This window comes from Dermochelys coriacea, chromosome 1, assembly GCF_009764565.3.
Source record: "Dermochelys coriacea isolate rDerCor1 chromosome 1, rDerCor1.pri.v4, whole genome shotgun sequence".
Taxonomy (NCBI): domain Eukaryota; kingdom Metazoa; phylum Chordata; order Testudines; family Dermochelyidae; genus Dermochelys; species Dermochelys coriacea.
Window position 1 is genome coordinate 326581519 of NC_050068.2, and position 19017 is coordinate 326600535.

A 19017-nucleotide genomic window follows, 5' to 3' on the forward strand; every position below is an offset into this window, starting at 1 on the left:
ATTTATCTTATACACATGCTATTTATACCCTGAGGTTGATTGGGTTATTGGTTTGGGGGGGGGGTTTGACATAACATTCAGTATTTAGATATCGTTTCAAGATAGTTAGTCTTGAGCCCTAAAATGATGATGATCTTTTTTAAGTCCAATAATGTGTTAAGAATATTTTCATATGGTAGTAATAGTCCTGTTTGCTCTGGAATATCTTGGTTTATTTTATGCCTATGTGTCGCATACTATTTTGAAATCATGCAAAACAGAGACTACTATGCCAAAGTCAATATTATTACTAATAGCAAAACAAACCATAAACAACATGACTTCATAATGATGCCATTAACTCATCCTTAGTCAACTGTGGGGATATCTATGATCTCAGAAAAGACAAACTAATGAATTCAACTCGGCTGTATAATGAAATTATAAATAAATTGCCAAACAGATTTGATTTGAAATGCAGGGAATGTTCATAGCAATATCAGCCCAAGGTATAAAGTGGATGCTGCATTTTTTTTCCAACCACCTGGATATTATAAAGGTGCTTGAAGATGTTGGTGGCTTGGGATATGCAGGGCGTCAGACTACATGACCTGGTGGCTGCTTCTGGTCTTAAATACTATGACTCTAAATACATTAAAATGCAGATGCTTTCAAGCTCTCCTAGCCCCAAAAGCTAGTACATTATGAGAGGATATTTGAGGCCTAAAAGTTGTGTATTTGTGAGTCAAATAAAAGTTATATAATCCTTTAACCTCCTCAGTTTGTCTCTTATTGTGTATGCACAGCACTTTGTACTAGGGAACAACAGCCTTGGATGGTGCTTTTATGAATCACTGTAATACAAATAATAATTACTATCTACTTTATATGAAGTTGCACATGAAAAGGTCTTATGCAGGACCAAATGAACAGATATAGCATGTGCTACCCATAGTGCATTTTAGAAACAGAGGGGGACACATCTAAAGTTTCTTAGGACCAAACAATAGAATAATTGAAGTACAGATTTCAAGAGCTAAATAGAGACCAATTCTAAAAAAACGAGCATATTTTAAACAATCTTCTATTAAATTGCATATCTGCAGCCAGACCACCTCAACCTGTGATTTTACAAACTAAGCAGAGTCAGACTTGGTCAGTACTTGGATGGGAAAACCCAACGGTGCTGGTGGTATTTAAGGAGGTGGTACTCTTCTTTCTGACTCAATACTGATCCTAGTGTGATCTTGGGGGAATATTGTGATCTCCAGGTGCTGCCTTTTATGTGAGAGGTAAAACAGAGTCTGACTAGTTTGTAATTCTTAATGATCCCAGGGCTCTTTATGTAAGAATTGAGTTCTCAGCCCTGAAGTGCAGTCTAAATGCCAATCTGACACCTTGAGTTCCCCCTCTGCTTGGAGAAAGATACCAGATTTCCCTTCACTTTGTGTCCTAAATTCTTGTTTAATGTTGTTCTTCAGAACAGGCATTTTTCTCCCTCATTGCAGGCAGGGAGGATGCTAGATCAGGCAACATATCTGATTTGCTTTTGGGCTTGGTTTGGGGGTTTTTGTTTTGTGTCTGTCAGGGTAAATAGGCCTAATCCCCTTAGATGGGATATTAGATGGATGGGATCTGAGTTACCCAGGAAAGAATTTTCTGTAGTATCTGGCTGGTGAATCTTGCCCATATGCTCAGGGTTTAGCTGATCGCCATATTTGAGGTCGGGAAGGAATTTTCCTCCAGGGCAGATTGGAAGAGGCCCTGGAGGTTTTTCACCTTCCTCTGTAGCATGGGACATGGATCACTTGAGGGAGGATTCTCTGCTCCTTGAAGTCTTTAAACCACAATTTGAGGACTTCAATAGCTCAGACATAGGTGAGGTTTTTCGTAGGAGTGGGTGGGTGAGATTCTGTGGCCTGCGTTGTGCAGGAGGTCGGACTAGATGATCAGAATGGTCTCTTCTGACCTTAGTATCTATGAATCTGTCTCCCCTTTCAGCTGGGTTGAGGAGAAAGATGCAAGTTGGGCCATGGAAACAAGGAAAGTTGGCAGAAACAAAGAATAAAGGGCCTGAAGATGTAAAATTGGTCAAACTGTTGTTAAGTGTAGCAAACATTTTCTAAGTGGGGGGAAATAGTAAGGAAAAAAAGGAGGCAGGACTTTATGGAGAATTATAACAAGGCAGTGGAAGTTCAGGATCTCTACCTTAGTCTTTCACGCTCACGGCTCTGCCTCTTCTCTGTACTTAGTGGAAAGAGGATCCTCGATCAGTTACTGGACTAGCAAACATGTTATTCGTAGATGTTGCCGTGTATATCCCCCACATGCAGATAACAGATTACTTTCAAAATTAAAAGTGATTATTTTTCAGAGATTGTTGCCAGACAACACAGGAAAGCTTGAAGGGAGGAGTTAACAAATGGCTATAATTCATTACAAAAGTAAAATAGGAGTTCCTTAACTCAGTGGTGGCGTTATTCACCTGCAAACGATGCAATTGCAGGGAGCCCCAAAGCAGTGAAGGGCCCCTGAAAGCCAGCTAGGTGTCAGCTGCTCCATCCTGGTTAGCGCTACCTAGGGCTCAAAATGTCGTCTCCTTACAGCGTACCCTTGCACGTATTGTATATGTGAGTTCACTAGTAGGGGCCCCAAAATTGAGCTTTGCAGGGGGCCCTTCAGGACAAACCTCACCATTGCCTTAAATAAGATGTTCTTTACTAAAGATACAAATTATTTACACATGGCAGTTGGGGGCAGGCAGATGGTACAAGCCCTGGATGCAGCGACAGCTGTCAGTCAGTGCCTCTCCAGAATTTTTTATGTATAGGTTTAATGTGCTAGGTAGCCACAAGAGGGCACAGATACTCTTCCATAGGAAAGGTCTGTCAGTCTCAGTTACTGTTTAGCTAACTGAAGGTTTATGAAAGTGTCAGAAACTATAGGTTGGATTGTGATAAATTCTTAGAAGATGTGAGTGGACATTCAGATTCTACATCAATTGATTAATACTTTTTCTGTTTTCCAGGGAGGGGAGGAGGTTACTTGTAAAGAGGCAAAACCTGCTTCTGCCCTACAGGCACAGTAGCCAACTTTCACATGCCCATCTTTCACAATAAGCCAAAAAACAAGCTAATCCCATTTCAAAACAAGGCCAAAGCAAGCCAATCCCTAAGAACCCCAACACTAGATCCCCCACCCGGCCCCCAGGTGCAGTCTGGGACTGCAGTTCCCTGAGGAACTAAGGAATATCACAACCCTCAGCACTTTCTGCACCAAGTGCAATGTGCAGTTCTTTAATCTGGCCTTCTCTAACACAATTCCAGAGCATCATGTGCCTAAAAAAATAAACAAAAATTCTACTAGAACAAAATCCTACGTAGCACATACACTTCTGCCCTGGGAAGAGGATAAGAGGAAGAACAAACCATTTGCGACCAATGTTACTCATATTGCTTAATATGCAGTCATGCAGTAGTCATGTCAATCCCAGGATAGTAGAGACAAGGTGGGTGAAGTAATATTTATTGGACCAACTTCTGTTGGTGAGAGAGACAAGCTTTTGCATTACAGAGATCTGAGACCTGAAGAAGAACTCTGTGTAACTCAAAAGCTTGCGCCTCTCTCTCTCTCACCAACAGAAGTTGGTCCAATAATAGACATTACTTCACCCACCTTGTCTCTCTAATATTGTTTAATACAAAACTGGAATACAAAACTGAATACTACTACAATGAGGGCGGTAAAAGAATCAGAATGGAATGTAATAGAGATGACAGTACAATACACTAATATTTTGACATTTCTGCGAATATTGCCAACCAACAACAAATGAAGCCTGCTCTATTTCATTCCTGTGCTGTGCTAATTAGAACATAAAAACGGCCATGCTGGGTCAGACCAAAGGTCTGACCCGGTATCCTGTCTTCCGACAGTGGCCAATGCCAGGTGCCCCTGAGGGAATGAACAGAACAGGTAATCATCAAGTGATCCATCCCCTGTCGCTCATTCCCAGCCTTTGGCGAACAGAAGCTAGGGACACCATCCCTGCCTATCCTGGCTAATAGCCATTGATGGACCTAGCCTCTGTGAATTTATCTAGTTCTTTTTTTAACCCTATTATAGTCTTGGCTTTCACAATATCCTCTGGCAGAGTTCCACAGGTTGACTGTGAGTTATGTGAAGAAATACTTCCTTTTGTTTGTTTTAAACCTGCTGCCTATTAATTTCATTTGGTAACCCCTAGTTCTTGTGTTATGAGAAGGAGTAAATAACAATTCCTTATTTACTTTCTCCACACTAGTCACGATTTTAAAGACTTCTATCATATCTCCCCTTAGTCGTCTCTTTTCCAAGCTGAAAAGTCCCAGTCTTATTAATCTCTCTTCATATGGAAGCTGTTCCATATCCCTAATCATTTTTGTTGCCCTTTTCTGAACCTTTTCCAATGCCAATATATCTTTTTTGAGATGGGGTGATCACATCTGCATGCAGTATTCAATTAGACAATGACTGGAGTAAGTTGCCATACTATATTGCTTCACTGCAGTTACCATCATGCATGAAAATACCCATATTTGATTTATTCCATCCCTTAAATTAACAGTTACTGATATTACGGCCACTTTCCAGGGGCTGGTTTTAATAATTTAGGTACGTGAGTGCTTAATTTGTGCCAGGGCTTCCCAGGGCTGAGCCCCGGCATCTCTAGGCTTGGCAGTTCATAGCCCCAGCATCTCTGGGCTTAACCCATCAGTTATGAAAGTAAAAAATTTGCTTGAGCCCCAGCACCTCTTGCATTACAAATTAAGCACCAAGGCACATCTATTAACAACAGTCTTCCTGGGACTTACCTTTAAGCTTACTTTTGGGCTTACCCAAATGCTTCAGCTAGTTCAAAATCATAGAATATCAGGGTTGGAAGGGACCTCAGGAGATCATCTAGTCCACCCCCCTGCTCAAAGCAGGACCATGAGCAGGACAGACTGGGAACATGTTACACCACTGCTCTGTACTGGCTGCCAGCTGTAATTCAAGGTCCTGGTCACAAACTAAAAAGATTTTAGGTATTCGGGTCCCCGTTATCTCAGAGGTTGAGATATGTTTTTGGAGGGAGCATTTTGACGGTCTGTCTCACAAGGGTATGAAGCCAATGACAGTGAGGGACAGAGCTTTCTTAGCAGATCCTCGCTTTGGGAACTGACTCCCACTAAATATCTGAGCCCGAACCCAGCAACCTTTATAGCACTCTGTAAGATGAATCTCTTTGTTTAGGCTTTTCAATAAATGCAGTTCTGTTAATGGTATCTAGGTCACCAGTTAGGTTTCCTAATTTAGGTTTCTGCACAAAATTGTGTTGCTTATGCTGAAGACATAGAGTATATGGTGCTAAAATACCTCAAGGGGTAGAATGTAGGATTAGCAGAGGAAAGATCTTTTTTAAACATCATAGGGAAATATCCCATGTGGATTGGGAGGATATATTAGTTAGCCCATTCTTTTCTGCTGGAGGCACCAGGCAGAGAGGTATACACCCAAAGACCATTATGGGTTTTTGTAAGCAGAGCTGGGGCCAAATGCAAAGGAGCCATTCTTCACCTGAGGGCTTTGTCTACAAGAGCATTTTTCTTAAAATTTCCCAAGGGTGGGAATATCTACAGCATTGCTTTAACAACAACATTGGCATGCCAGGAATTAAATCAGGTCCAACAACAGTTTGTAGATACTATTAGAAGAATAATACAACTACAATATCAAGCCTCACTTGCATTTCATATCAAATGATCCTACTCTATTCATTTTATGAGCTATAGTATGGGCACGTATCTCTCAAGGATAAGTGCATCCAGTGATGACACACAGGGATAAATTATGTAACTTCAAATACTATATTGTGTGTGTGAGTCGTTATGCTCATTGGCACAAGTGAGAGTGAATGAGAGAAGGTGCCAGCCAAGAAAAAAGTGAGGAGGTTGCCAGACCAGGCAGCTATTTTTGTAAAGCAGTCAGTGAAAGAACCATCCTCGTCATGGCTTCAGGCTTGGACTACTTCCAGGAACCAGTAGTGGCACACAGACCTCGCAAGGTCTGCATCCTCTCCTTCCATATGAGAAGAAACTCCAGTGAGATCCTCATGTCTCTGGTGCCAGTTCCTGCAGCAGTCCAGGTCGGTGCCTGTGTAATGATTGGTTCTTCCCCCAATCTCACAGGCAACCTCCTGGCCTGGCAGCCTCCCCTTCTCCTTCCCTCCCTGGCTGGATCCTTGTGTCTTTGTATGACAGAAACATACCAGGTTTCAGAGTAGCAGCCGTGTTAGTCTGTATTCGCAAAAAGAAAAGGAGTACTTGTGGCACCTTAGAGACTAACAAATTTATTAGAGCATAAGCTTTCGTGAGCTACAGCTCACTGCATCCGATGAAGTGAGCTGTAGCTCACGAAAGCTTATGCTCTAATAAATTTGTTAGTCTCTAAGGTGCCACAAGTACTCCTTTTCTTTTTGAGAAACATACCCGTCACATTCCCAGAAGCAGGTAGGATGGCAACCTCTGAGGTACAAAAAACTAGGACTTCCAGCGTTATTCTGAGTCTATAAAAATGGACAGCTGGCAGTTGGTACTGAATACCCTTACAGATTTCCCAGGACAGCTACCTCAAAAAAGGGACAATTTTGGGAAAACAGAAGCATGGGATTTCAAACTCAAGGAAGAATTGAGCATTGCATAGGCTACATTTGAGGGGGATTATGTTAAGGATTATCATAATTTTTGCCATTATTCTTCATAATTGTACGTTTATTCTTCAGCAGAAGCTGAAGTTATAAAATCTTCTCATAAAGAATTGCCCTTTTAAAAAATGGCTGTGTCTTCCATTGTTCTCAAAGGGATTGAAGCCACAGGCTGTTCTCAGTTAAGATGGTTACCACCTCCACTCACCAGTTCCTCACAGAGTTCTTCTCCACCTCCTGACACCACAAGGGGCCATTGTCTTCTCCGAGGGCAGCTTGACTTCACTCCCATAGGAGGAAAGATGACACCCCTCTTGAGGGCAGCCTGTGGCCTCAGTCCCACTGAGAACAATGAGAGATCATGACCATTATGAAAAAGGACAATGCTCCATGAGCTTCACTAAAGATTTTAATTCTTCAGCCTGTGATGAAGAATAACCTTCAGTTACAAAATCTAACAGCAAAAAATTACCATTAACTAAAAAAACTAAACAATTCTTCAAATGTAGCCTAGGCACAAGATTTCAGTGGGTTTTAATTAAATGGGAAGTTTAACAAGTCTGCATTATTCTATTACAGAGATCATTCAAGACCAAATCAAAGTGTGGCTTAAGGTGCTAAATTTCTTAAAGGACTCATTTTAAATCAATTTTAACTTATAAATTAACAGATTTACTTGGAAAGATTTACTTGGAAAGTTTATGCTCAAATAAATTTGTTAGTCTCTAAGGTGCCACAAGTACTCCTATTCTTTTTGCAGATTTACTTGGAAATACTCAGAAAATTCGGTCTATACTCAAAAAAGTAGGTGCTGTAAATGTGGGGAAAATAACTTGTATTTTTTCATCTATTACAAAGAGGTTGAATCCCACTTCAAGTGGAAAACTCAATTCACCCTTACATATGGAGCTGCAACTTGTGCCTCCATAACAATAATACACTCCTTATCTCCCCAGAAGCAGAGGATTGCAACCCCTCTATTTCCAGTCCACAATCAAGTACCTAGTTCCTTGCACACGTCCTCCTTAAGCTGGAAAAGGCGAGGGACAGGGCATTGGAACATTTACCCAGTGGACTGTCCCAGCATGACTGCCTCTCCCCTCCACCCCACTTTTTGATCCATAATCAAAAAAATCCAAATCCCACAGTCTTTTGCTTATGGTGGGTCATGGGAAGATTTTTTTTCAGCTATTTTATGACTGAAGAAAGCTTCTGAACCAGCAGCCTTCACACTCACAGGGAGCCCCTAAACCAGCAGTTCTCACACAGTCACTGGGATCCAGCTGGAGCCCCGGTAAGGGAAAGAAGAAGTAGCTTGTTGCCTGCAACTCCCTCCTATAGCTGTGGCTACAGTGGCAGTTTCCTTTGCCCTTATTTTACTCTTACTACCCTTCATCCAATCTGAAACGGGCTGTTCACTTTGCCCACAATGTTTGTCTCTGAGACAGGGCTCAGATAGGGCTATGATGGAGCTGGCTTTGTCACCCCTTGTAGCAGTGGTGCTTTTCAACAGAATTTTAAGGGGATTCTAAAATCTTTAATGGATGCTTTCTATTTATCCAATAATTCTAATTCCATTGAGGGATCCAATTTAGACTTTAGGTGTAGCATGTTGCTTAAGTACTGGAGCTGAATACTGTGCAGGGAGAAATGGAAGGGAAGGAGAAACCTCCCCACCCCAGGAGCACCAATGTCCCCCTCATTCCACAAGCTACCCATCCCAGGAGAACCAGCCCCACCTCAGGCCAGCAGCCTTCCTCACCCCCATTCACTTAGCACCACGTCTGACAAGCTCCAACCTCCCCCACATTTTGTCTGACAATTCTTACAATGGCTGTGACCCTAACTCTACCATCCTTTGGATAGGGCAACACTGTCTCAAGTGACAGCAGAGCCCTCATGCCCACAGAAGAGCCCCAACTGGCAGTAGGATCCTTGCACACACCCTGATGCCCTAAGCCTTTAAGCAACAGTGAGGCTCTCCCTACCTGAGTGAGCCCCTAGGCTGCTCTCAGCCATGTAAATAGAAGCCTTGGAACAGGGAGGCAACACTAGCACTGGGCGGGGCCAGCTGCAGCTGCCACTCACCCAAGCCCATTGTGAGATGACAGTCGGGGTGCGGCGGGACTGGCTCCAGGGAGTAGCTGGGCGGGGCCTAGTCAGGCAGGCCCTATAGGGACCAGCAGAGGGCTCCTCCCTGGCTGCCAGCAGTGGGTGGTTAATGTGTGGGCTGCTCAAGCCAGGGGGTTACTTGCAGGCCTCATAGTCTGTTTCTCCCTTCCCCTTGCTCACTGATCTTTCTCCCCAGAAAATGACTGGCCTTCAGGTCAATCTCAGCCCGCTGCTGGAGCCGCTTGGCTTCATGAAGGTCCTTGAGTGGGTGAGTCTGGAGTAGAGTGAGCTGGGGGGGTTGTTTTTTCTTAGAGCAGCTGAGCTATAAGGGAGTGAACCTACATTCCCCTTGTAGGTTGCAAACTCCCTGGCTGGGCTGGGCTTGTAGGGGAACAGTAGCCTTTTCTATGGGGTAGGGATGTTGATGAGGCCAAGCGCTTGCAGGTGTGGGCTTGGGCATGGCCTGGTTGGTGAGGGGTTTCCTGGCTCTCCAAGGTGGCAGTGCCTCAGAGAACTAGCCAGATCTCTTATTCTCCACTACAAGTATCTTCACCACAAAATAACTTCTTAGCTGGTGTTTGTGACAGAGCTGTGCCTGCCTCACTTCATTTAAAGAGAAACCGGTATAACTGCAGCATATTTGTGCTGCTGGGGTGTCTGTGTGGTGGGTCTTCTGTTTGTTGGGGTGAGGAAGGGGAAACAAGAACTATTGACCAAGATCTAGGAAGAAACTCTGCTTCCTGGCAGTGGAAGCCTTGGGCCTGTGTTTTTGTTGTTGGTTTTCTGGGCAGTGGAGGTTGGGAGGGGAATGTTAATAAATAATGTTCTAAGCACAGGTAGCTTCCACTGATGTGAAGTTGGAGTTGTAGGGGGCTGGCATCTCTGAAGCAGGCCCTGTTTCTCTGGGTAATTGCCCAAAATTGTGTTTTGCTATTTCACTGACACTAATTAACAAAGGCAGTGAAAGTTTAAAATAATTCTCTATTTTAAAAGCAGACCTCTCTAGGTATTACAAATGCCTTGGATTCGTGAAACTAAAATTAAAATCTTACTTTTCCCCCAACTTTATTTTCTTTTAAAGTTAGTGAGTGTAAAAAAGTAAGGACTACTAGTTTTCGCTATTGGGTTAAAGTTGGTGTCACTCTTTTCTTTAGACCATAGTGGAGTGCTTAAATCCAAACCACCTCTCTTTTGAAATGGAAAGAGAGTAATTCTGGTGAAACTTGACTGCACTACTTGTAGAAAAATGCTGTGGCAATGACAATGCTTGTTTGAATCAGACCTTTGCTGATGGAGCACTATACACCAACTCTTATTTGGGAATGATCATTTAATACAAATGTAAATAAATGGTGTCTTCCTCCCATTATTGACTGTACTAGATTTCATACAGTCTGAGAATACTAATATATTGTTTCAATTTCTATAGATTTTTTCCATCTTTGTTTTTGCCACCTGTGGAGGTTATAAAGGTACAACTACAATTTTAGTTTCTTGTAAAGGTGTTGTGAACAAAACAGTTACAGCTGCTTTTGCTTATCCATTCAGGTGAGTCTATTCTTTTACTTCCTTCCTGTCCTCACCACTGCCCACTAATTTTATTGGATTCACTTGTTACCCATGATAATATGGAGGAATCTGCCTTTTTTTTAAAGTCATATCTTATGCTAATTCAAACATCCTGCAATGTATAGTATGTTTTTGAGAAATCAGGGCACTAACTACTGAAAGCATGTCTGTCTCCAGCTCTATGCAGATTATGTGGCTGGGAAAAGAAATTATATTGCCAAATGGATATGTACACCTTCTGGATGACTATCATGAGCTGAAAGCATGTACTTTAGTGGTGTATGAATCATTAAACTATCTCTAGACTCTTAAAAAAAAGGTTACCCTTAATGTTGTCTTCATTTTATCTCAATACTAAAGTACTGCTGATCCTTTAAACAGAATTTTAAGGGGATTCTAAAATCTTTAACAGATGCTTTCTATTTATCGAATAATTCTAATTCCATTGAGGAATCCAATTTAGACTTTAGGTGTAGCATTTTGCTTAAGTACTGAATAGAAAAGCTCACCTGGCATTATGTGCACCAGCAGTTGATTTCTATATGAATATGATAAATTAAACTTGGTAGTTGCCCATAACACATTGCAGCAAAGACAGAACAATATTTCTGTGGGAATATAAGAGGGAGACTAAAAAACACTTGACTAGAATCCCAGCCAAATATAAACAGCAAGGTTCAGAGAAAAATAGGGAAGGAAGAAGAGTGACGCTTCCTCCTCTTTCTCAGCATCCAGAAGGGGCCCTAATAAACATAGGCCTCAATCCTGTAAACTGCTCGACAGGTATCGAGGGCTGTAGCTGCGCAGAGCAGGCTATGGGATTGGAGCTTTAGCAGATGGTGAAGGCTAGTATAAAAGATGCAGGACTCCCTGCCCCAAATCAACATCCAGAGGGGGCAAATCTATTGTGCTGTCCATTCAGTCCACTAGAGTTGAGTTGAATCTCTCAGCAGAACTATTGGGAGCCTAAATATTTGCATTTACCTACAGCTAATGATGTAACCCTCTGGCTGGCAAGCTCTCATCTAGCTGTTTTAGCTTAGGCTAGCACATTTAAATTAAGTACAGTTAAATTAGGCTTGTTTCCAAGTCTGAGTGGCTTAAACTTCAACTTCCAGGTTCTGAGTTAGTCTTCATTTGTAACTTCTATTTAAGTGTGGCATGCCTTGTGGCAAAATCTAAGTCAAGGTGGGGAGGGGAGTATAGAGAGAGTATTATGCAACTTGAGTTACTAGTCAACGTATTCATCTAAAGAATGCCTTATGCAGTGGGAGTGTTGATGATATTTTTCTCATAAAATGCTAAGATACTGAGGTTTCCACTTGTGCAACAAAGTCTTGCTATGGAAAATGCACTGTCTTTCCCCCACAGGTTGAATACAGCTGTGTTTAGTGCACCAGATCCAACCCGATGCGGTGGCACTTGGACTGACTTTCACCTTGTGGGCGATTTCTCCTCTTCTGCACAGTTCTTTGTAACTTTTGCAGTCCTGGTATTCCTTTACTGTATTGCTGCCCTTGTACTATATGTTGGGTACATGCACCTGTATCAGAACACTGGCAAAATCCCATTGATTGTAAGTAACTAACACTAAGCTATTTTCGTCTTTTGTTTTTAAAACCACTGAAAGGAAAAATGATTTCTGCTCAGCACAGACCTGTTTAAGTGACAATTAAACTTAAATTGTCACATTGTGGTGCAGTGTGGAATGGTTTAAAATCACTTGGGTTTATTAAAAATCACTAATTAAAAAATTTATCGAGTTGCTGCTTTGTAAAATTAAGTTGAAAACTGTTGCCACTACAACTTTAGATTAAAATATAAACAAACTAAATTTATAAATGGTATGGCATTTTAAAATGATATTTACTGGAAGGGGTTTTTTATTAAACTTAACAAAACCAATGTAAGCGAAAAGGAAAACCAAAGATGAAGGCACAGATCCTGCAAACTCTTTAACTGGTGTGTAACTTTACTCACATGAATTCCACTGACTTCAATGGGACTGCTCATGTTAAAAGCTAAGTATGTGCATAAGTGTTAGATTTAGCCCTTGACACTGCCATCTTCATTAACTTGTAGTGGCAGAAAATATTGACGCGGTGGCAGCACTAAAAAGTTACTTTCAATAAATCAATGACACTATTATGAATTGTGTACAGAAACAGGCAAACACAAAAATAGGAGCCTAATGTTTGCTTATAAAGATTTTGTTTTGGGGGAGGGTTCTTTTGATTTTGGGGGCAGGAGGTGCTAAGTGCATTAAAACAAAAGACACACAAGTAACAACGCAAGTCGCATTGACTTCAAACTACAAAACAGGACAAAGGAATGTAGCCTGGTCAAAGCATTTCAGATTTCTTGACTTGTGGAAGTTCAATATATTGAAAGGAGTTGTTCGCTGCAGACCAACTTTATTGCTTATGAATCTTGTCTCTGTTTATCAGAGTAAGGACGTTAGCGAGGCCTGGGCTTGTTTCAGCACAGATGAGCACTCTACAAATTTTCTTATTAAGAAGTTTCAAATATCATTTGAAATTCTAACAACTGGGAGACAAGTAAAGAACTTCCACTCTACCTCCTTTTTCCATTTTACAGTCTTAAATTACTAAAAAACTAACGTAAATAAAATCTTAAGCCAATTTTAGTTTAAAATTATTATCCTTCTTTGACTGAAATCTTCTGACTAGTCAGGCGTAATCATGAATAGGCATTAAACACTTTAACAGATTGGGAATCTTAATACAAGTATGGTTCACAGAAAACAGGCATTTCCTATTGATTGCTGCAGATTTAAATGACTAAGAATATAGGACCTTGATTCTGCAGTTGGGTCTACCTTGGTGGCTGGGTGGAGACAATGGAACTTTGTGGTTTCCAAAGTTTGCTTGTACAATCTGATTGCAAAATGTAGGCCTAAGTCTGCAGTGTGAAATACATGCAATAAGTTTAGACACTTATGTTTTAAATGTGCTTGTGAAGGTCATCTGATCTTTCCTTTCTTTGCAGAATGGCTATAATTGGACTCTTTGGTTTTTTGGATCTTGCTGCTTAAAATAGCAAAACTAGTAAATTAATTCTTAGTCTAAAGGATCACAGTCAATTTAAATCTCACTTTTAAATATGAAAATATTTCACCTACTAGTGTTACTTTTAACACCTAAAACTACAGACAAATATTTGGGGTAACTTGACAGCTCTCTGAATATTGTCAATTCTGCAGTTTCCTCTGGGCAGGCTTTTTTCACAAGGCAACAAGAGATGCAGTTTTGTTTTGTGTGTTTTTTGTTTAGGGGCAGAAAGATTTAGGGGTCAGATATACCACCTAAAACTACTTATTTTAATTTAATGTCCATATTTTAATTTTTACTACCCAAACTCACAGTTTCCAATTTGTCAAAATGGCATTTTAAGACACAGTGAAAGTCTCCCAGGCCACCAAGTCCTATCTGTAAAAGACTATCTTGTGTCCAAGGGCTAAACTAGAAAGGGCTATGTTAGTATAGTTAAAATGGCAAACCTCCTCACCTATTTCCATGTGTGGATGCAATTTTAACTGTATAAAAGTACTTCTATAGGCATAGCTTTTTTTTTTTTTTCACTTCCCAAAATGGAATAAGTTATATCAGTATAAGGAACCTTTTAAACCAGTAACATCATGTTAGTACTTATACCAGTATAACTGCATTAATGTTTAAAAAATATTATATATACACCACAATTGACATGCTGTTATAACTCTTCTAGTGGTCAGGCCTGGGACTTGGCTTGGAACCCGGATATTAGCTTTTCTGTAGACTTTCTGAGTGACCTTAGGCAAGTAACTCTTTTCCAGCCTCATGGGGATTTTATGAAGGTAGTCACTACTGTATAGACAATTCTCTGAATAGTTCAGAGTCTACGTATTGGACAACTTAAAAACTGCAGCACTTCAAACAGCAGAATGACACTTTTTTTGGCTGTCAGTGTACCAAGAGATTTAATATTAAAAAATATCAGTACTGCATTCTCAAGCACAACTTGATTCTCCTGAGCCTCTTTGCCAATTCTGGGAGGGTGGTGAACATTTAGGATAACTTATCACACTGAACTGTACCTAACATTCTGCCCATGTTTTAAATAACTTTTGGGGAGTGCAGGCCTTCAGATTAGAGAGGTAGATTTCTTCTATCTGAATTGTGTTGACAAATTGTAGTAATTGCTTGACTACATTTGGTTAGTTATTTCATAATGAAATATACTTAGACTAAATAACCAGTATCAGTCAGGTTTATTAATGTGGTAGGTACAGGAAAAATGTTCTATACAACACCAATCTCCCCAGAGCAGTCCCGTGCAGCGATATTATGTTCACCTTACACAAGGTGTGCTCTAAGTTGTACGTTTCAGCTGATATTATTTGACAAGTTACACATTTTTTTACACGTCACTAAAATCCAACCCATCAGTTTTTGTTCCAGTTCCCTAACTTGTTTTGTTCCTTATCTTTTGGATACTAGCATTTCAGGCACTGATAGTGCAAGCTACGAAGGAAGTACCTTCACATAAGATACAGAATGAATGTATCTTGATTTTTACAAGTTTCCTGTCTGCTTATTCCAAATGCTTACTTCAGCAAATGCAAGGTGTTATGGGATACTTGGCATAAGTGAATAGGATTATGGTATAGGCAGTTCAGGCTAAATTACTGTTAGTGTTTGTACTAATGCATACTAATATATGGTGTGGATAATACCCACTGTATTATACTATCTTTATATGCTAGCCAGCATATTTTAGTCATCAACTGCTAAGTTGAATGTTTATAACCTTTTTAGCATAGAAGGGGTGTAGACAGTTCCAGTTACAGTACTGTCTGTGTAACTTTTATATTGTGTTCACAAAGAAAACTAGTATCTGAGACTGCTTAACTAAATTGGCTTAATATGTTTGCACAGGTAAGTCAATAGCTATGGACCTGAAGAAGAGCTTTGTTTAGCTCAAAAGCTTGTCTTTCACCAATAGAAGTTGGTCCACTAAAGATACTGTCTTTATCACTGTCTAATAGTTACCTCACTCACTGTCTAATAGCTACATATGCCAATGTTGTATCTTGACAGCAAGTCTGATGCATTTTTTCACTTTTCCCTTAACTGGAAAATGTGTTTAATTCTGTTGTGGAAGTGGTAATTGACTGACAGTTGTTTTTTGGTATAGGACTTGGTTATTACTGTCATGGCAGCTTTTCTGTGGCTAGTCAGCACTTCAGCCTGGGCTAAGGCACTTACTGATATAAAAATATCCACCGGTCCCAGCATTGTTCGGGAAATTGCGTCCTGCAGATTACCAGGATCAACTTGTTTGTTTGCCTCTGTTACCAGCATGGGAACTCTGAATGTGTCCGTGGTACGTATGTCAAGACTTATAGCATCCTTGCTTGTATTGCACCTGAACTTACAATACACACTTAATGGTATTCTATGTAGCACCCATTTTTAGTTTTACTGAAATTCCATCATGGGTTACCAGTCACCCATGATGCTCATCCTAAGGCAGATCACTCAGAGGCGGATTAAGGTTTCCTAGGTCCCTGGGCCAGAGCAAGTGGGGGGGCCCCTCCCCACCCCTTCCACATGTGGTCTTACCTCTATTTTGCATCCGATCTAGCCCTTGCACATATGACCTTGCCCATGGCACCTCTTTATGCCCCTTCCCTGGGGTCCTGCCCATTTTGCCCCCAAACTGTGGCCCCAAGACCAGAGAAGCTCTGTTCCCCCACCAGAGCCCCAGGCTACAGCAGGTAGCAAGAGCTCCTCCAGTCCTAGGGCTGCAGCAGGGATCCCTGTTCTGGGGCTTCCCTTGCTCCCCCTGGCTTCTGCTGGGGATGGGGGTGCTAGGAGCTTCCCCTGCTTCCACACCTGGCACAGCTACCAGGGAACAGGGTTGGGGGCATGGGGGCTTTTCCCACCAGCCCAGGGCTCTGGGGTCCCCCCATTGGCCAAGGCCCCTGGGCACAGGCCTCATAGGCCCAGTGACTAATCTGCCGCTGAAGGCACTAACCAGAGCAACAGCTGTTTCCTCTTAAACCTGTTCTTGGCAAATCTGTGTAATTTAATTTGCAGAAAGATGCCTTTCAAAGTCATTTGGGAATCTCTCTTCCAGGCACCTTTCTCTTAAGCTTCCATATTGCTTCTCTCCATAGCCACTCTCGGCGAGTGCGATTTGTCCAGTAACTTTATTTAAGTTCATGTGGGGTGTCTTTGGTAGGAGTAAACTAGCTACTGCCTGACATTTATTTATCGAACCTGGCCTTTGTAGTAACTGTTAACCTTCATCGCATACCCCAAAACAAAGACTTAAGGAAAGCTCTTTTTAGGGGCTGGGAATTGCACGGTATTCTTGTGGTGATAGATAACGGGCTTCTCCCCTACTCTCCCCCTTTTACTAAAGCATAAGGAGTGTGGCAAAGAGTACTTTGTATTCAACTGTAAGAATCTGGGTTCAAAAGTGATCTTACACTTGCTCACTAGGCCAGTGGAGATCACATGCTTAATCCCTTAATGCATGCCTGCAGGTTCCATCTAATGAATGGAGGAACTTCATAATTCCTTGCATATCCATGACTGTGGTCCTACATCTCTATAATGAGGATGTTCATTTGCCATAACTCTCACTGCTAACTCATGGAGAAATGGACCTACTCATTAGTAGATCCCTGTGAAAAGAGGATCAATTAACTTAATATTTAAAGCACTTTGCAAGTATAAATCTCTAAAGGAATGTTGCAAGCCAAACTGTTTGGCTTGCTAGTTTCAAATTTGTGCGCTACAAGAGTTTAATTTATATAATCTATTTTTAACCTGTCCCCCCCACTAGGTTTTTGGATTACTTAACATGATTCTGTGGGGAGGAAATGCTTGGTTTGTATACAAGGAGACCAGCTTGCATAACCCATCAAACTCAACTCCCCAAAGCTCAGGAATCTATCCACCTACAACAGGAATATAATTAGTAAGATGATGATGTTGATACTTCATAAAGAGCATCCATTTTGCATCCTACAGCCAACAACTTGGAGTCACTGCAGTTTATTTTTGTAGTAACTAATAGTTTAAACAAATTAGTGGGTAAACTTCTGCTTTGTACTTAAAGCATGTCTCGCATAGAAATATGGATGTAAATTTTCAAGTGTTTTACAGTGAAATATATTATGACTCTAAAGTGAGTGCAGTTTCTTCATTAAAAATAACATTCTTCAGATCCTCCTAAGACTCTTGGCAAATACACTCATGTGCACACCTTTTCAGGAAGTGGTTCAGTTAACATTTGTGGGAAGAGACTGATTTGGATTCTGTAACATGACTGATTTCTCAATTGAAAAGACTACTTAGCTTAGGATGTTTGGAGTTCCAATATTACATTTGTCATTCAGAAGTTGCCTACTAATAACTTTGCACAGATAAGCTTTCTAAAAAAGTTTAGTCATCTCTGGTAGCATGATTCTGGCATTCTGTAATTTTCTTGTATATTGTTGGGTTTTTTTGGAGGGGGAATCTAGTATAGACACTTTCTAATGTTGTACTTGCAGATAGACACTTAGACTTGTTGGGTGTTTATATGTTCATTGTTACTACTTCATGATTCGGGACAATCTCCAAAAACACTTAGTAAAGCTGCAAGTCACACTTCTGTGGCATAATTTAAGAATAGAAGAGTTAAGAAATTAGGTAGGGTGGGGGTGTTTAAGTGCATCTGAGCTACAAAGCATTGTTGTAAGTTTGAGAGATACTGTAGATGCTAAAGCTGACTCCATCAGTAAACTTATTGTTTTCGATTCAGGTAAATGAGTCCAAGCAGAGCAATGGGAGGTGCACAGGACTTACCTACCTAGTGACACAACAGCTGGAGATGTCTGTCTCTTTATATATAAAATCTTGTTTAATAGTCAAATCTTGATCCCACTAAATAGACAATCTTCTCATGAGATATTTATGTATTCAGACATCTGACTTACTGTTACCTCATTTATTTCTCTATGTGAATTGTCCAACAAATATGTCTGTCATGGTTTCTGCAAACTTAATAAATATTTAAACAGTTACTGGGGCTATACTCTCTAAACAGCAAATATTTCTATAAGCTTTCTTTCAAAGCTGGGACAGGTGTAATGGTACATACATCTCTTGATCTTTCAGTGTCTTAAGTCTCTCTTTCCAGCTGTAAAGACTTAAAAATAAAATAAAACAAAACAAATTTACTCTTGCAAAAACAGTCTCTAATAAAGATGGATTGCTGTAACTTTTAGTCTATATACTCATTTTTCTTCCTTGCTTGCTTCTGTGAGCAGACTTCCCTAGCAATTCTACCTCTGGCTGTGTAGAAGAGGAAGCCGCCTGATGGAATGTAGCAGTAAGAGCAGGACCTTGGCCTGGCTAAAGTGAGATACCGTAGTGTGGGTGGATGGAGAGACCTAATTGGTAGAGCCCCACAAATCTGCAGATATCCGCTTTATATTCATGGATAGCCATATCCACAGACCATGTTTGTGGATTGCAAATCAGAGGCCTATTCAAATTTTGTATCCGTACAGGGCTCTACTAATTGGGACCCAGCATGTGCAGAACAAACTGGGATAGGGTGAGTAAAGAAACAGG

The 19017-nt window shown here is 40.9% G+C and overlaps 1 protein-coding gene across 2 annotated transcripts; it reads left to right on the forward strand.

Annotated features, from left to right (window-relative positions):
• The first annotated feature begins 8744 nt into the window (after positions 1–8744).
• Positions 8745–18661, forward strand: SYPL1 (synaptophysin like 1). 2 transcript variants are annotated; one of them, XM_038418705.2, is made up of 5 exons: positions 8745–9083; positions 10245–10363; positions 11756–11960; positions 15581–15769; positions 17240–18661. In XM_038418705.2, exons 1-5 carry the CDS (start codon positions 9015–9017, stop codon positions 17369–17371), a joined length of 714 nt encoding a protein of 237 aa, XP_038274633.1. In that variant the 5' UTR covers positions 8745–9014; the 3' UTR covers positions 17372–18661. The 2 variants fall into 2 exon arrangements, with proteins under 2 accessions (XP_038274633.1, XP_043353088.1); XM_043497153.1 differs by lacking the exon at positions 8745–9083 and adding an exon at positions 9276–9438.
• The last annotated feature ends 356 nt before the right edge of the window (positions 18662–19017 follow it).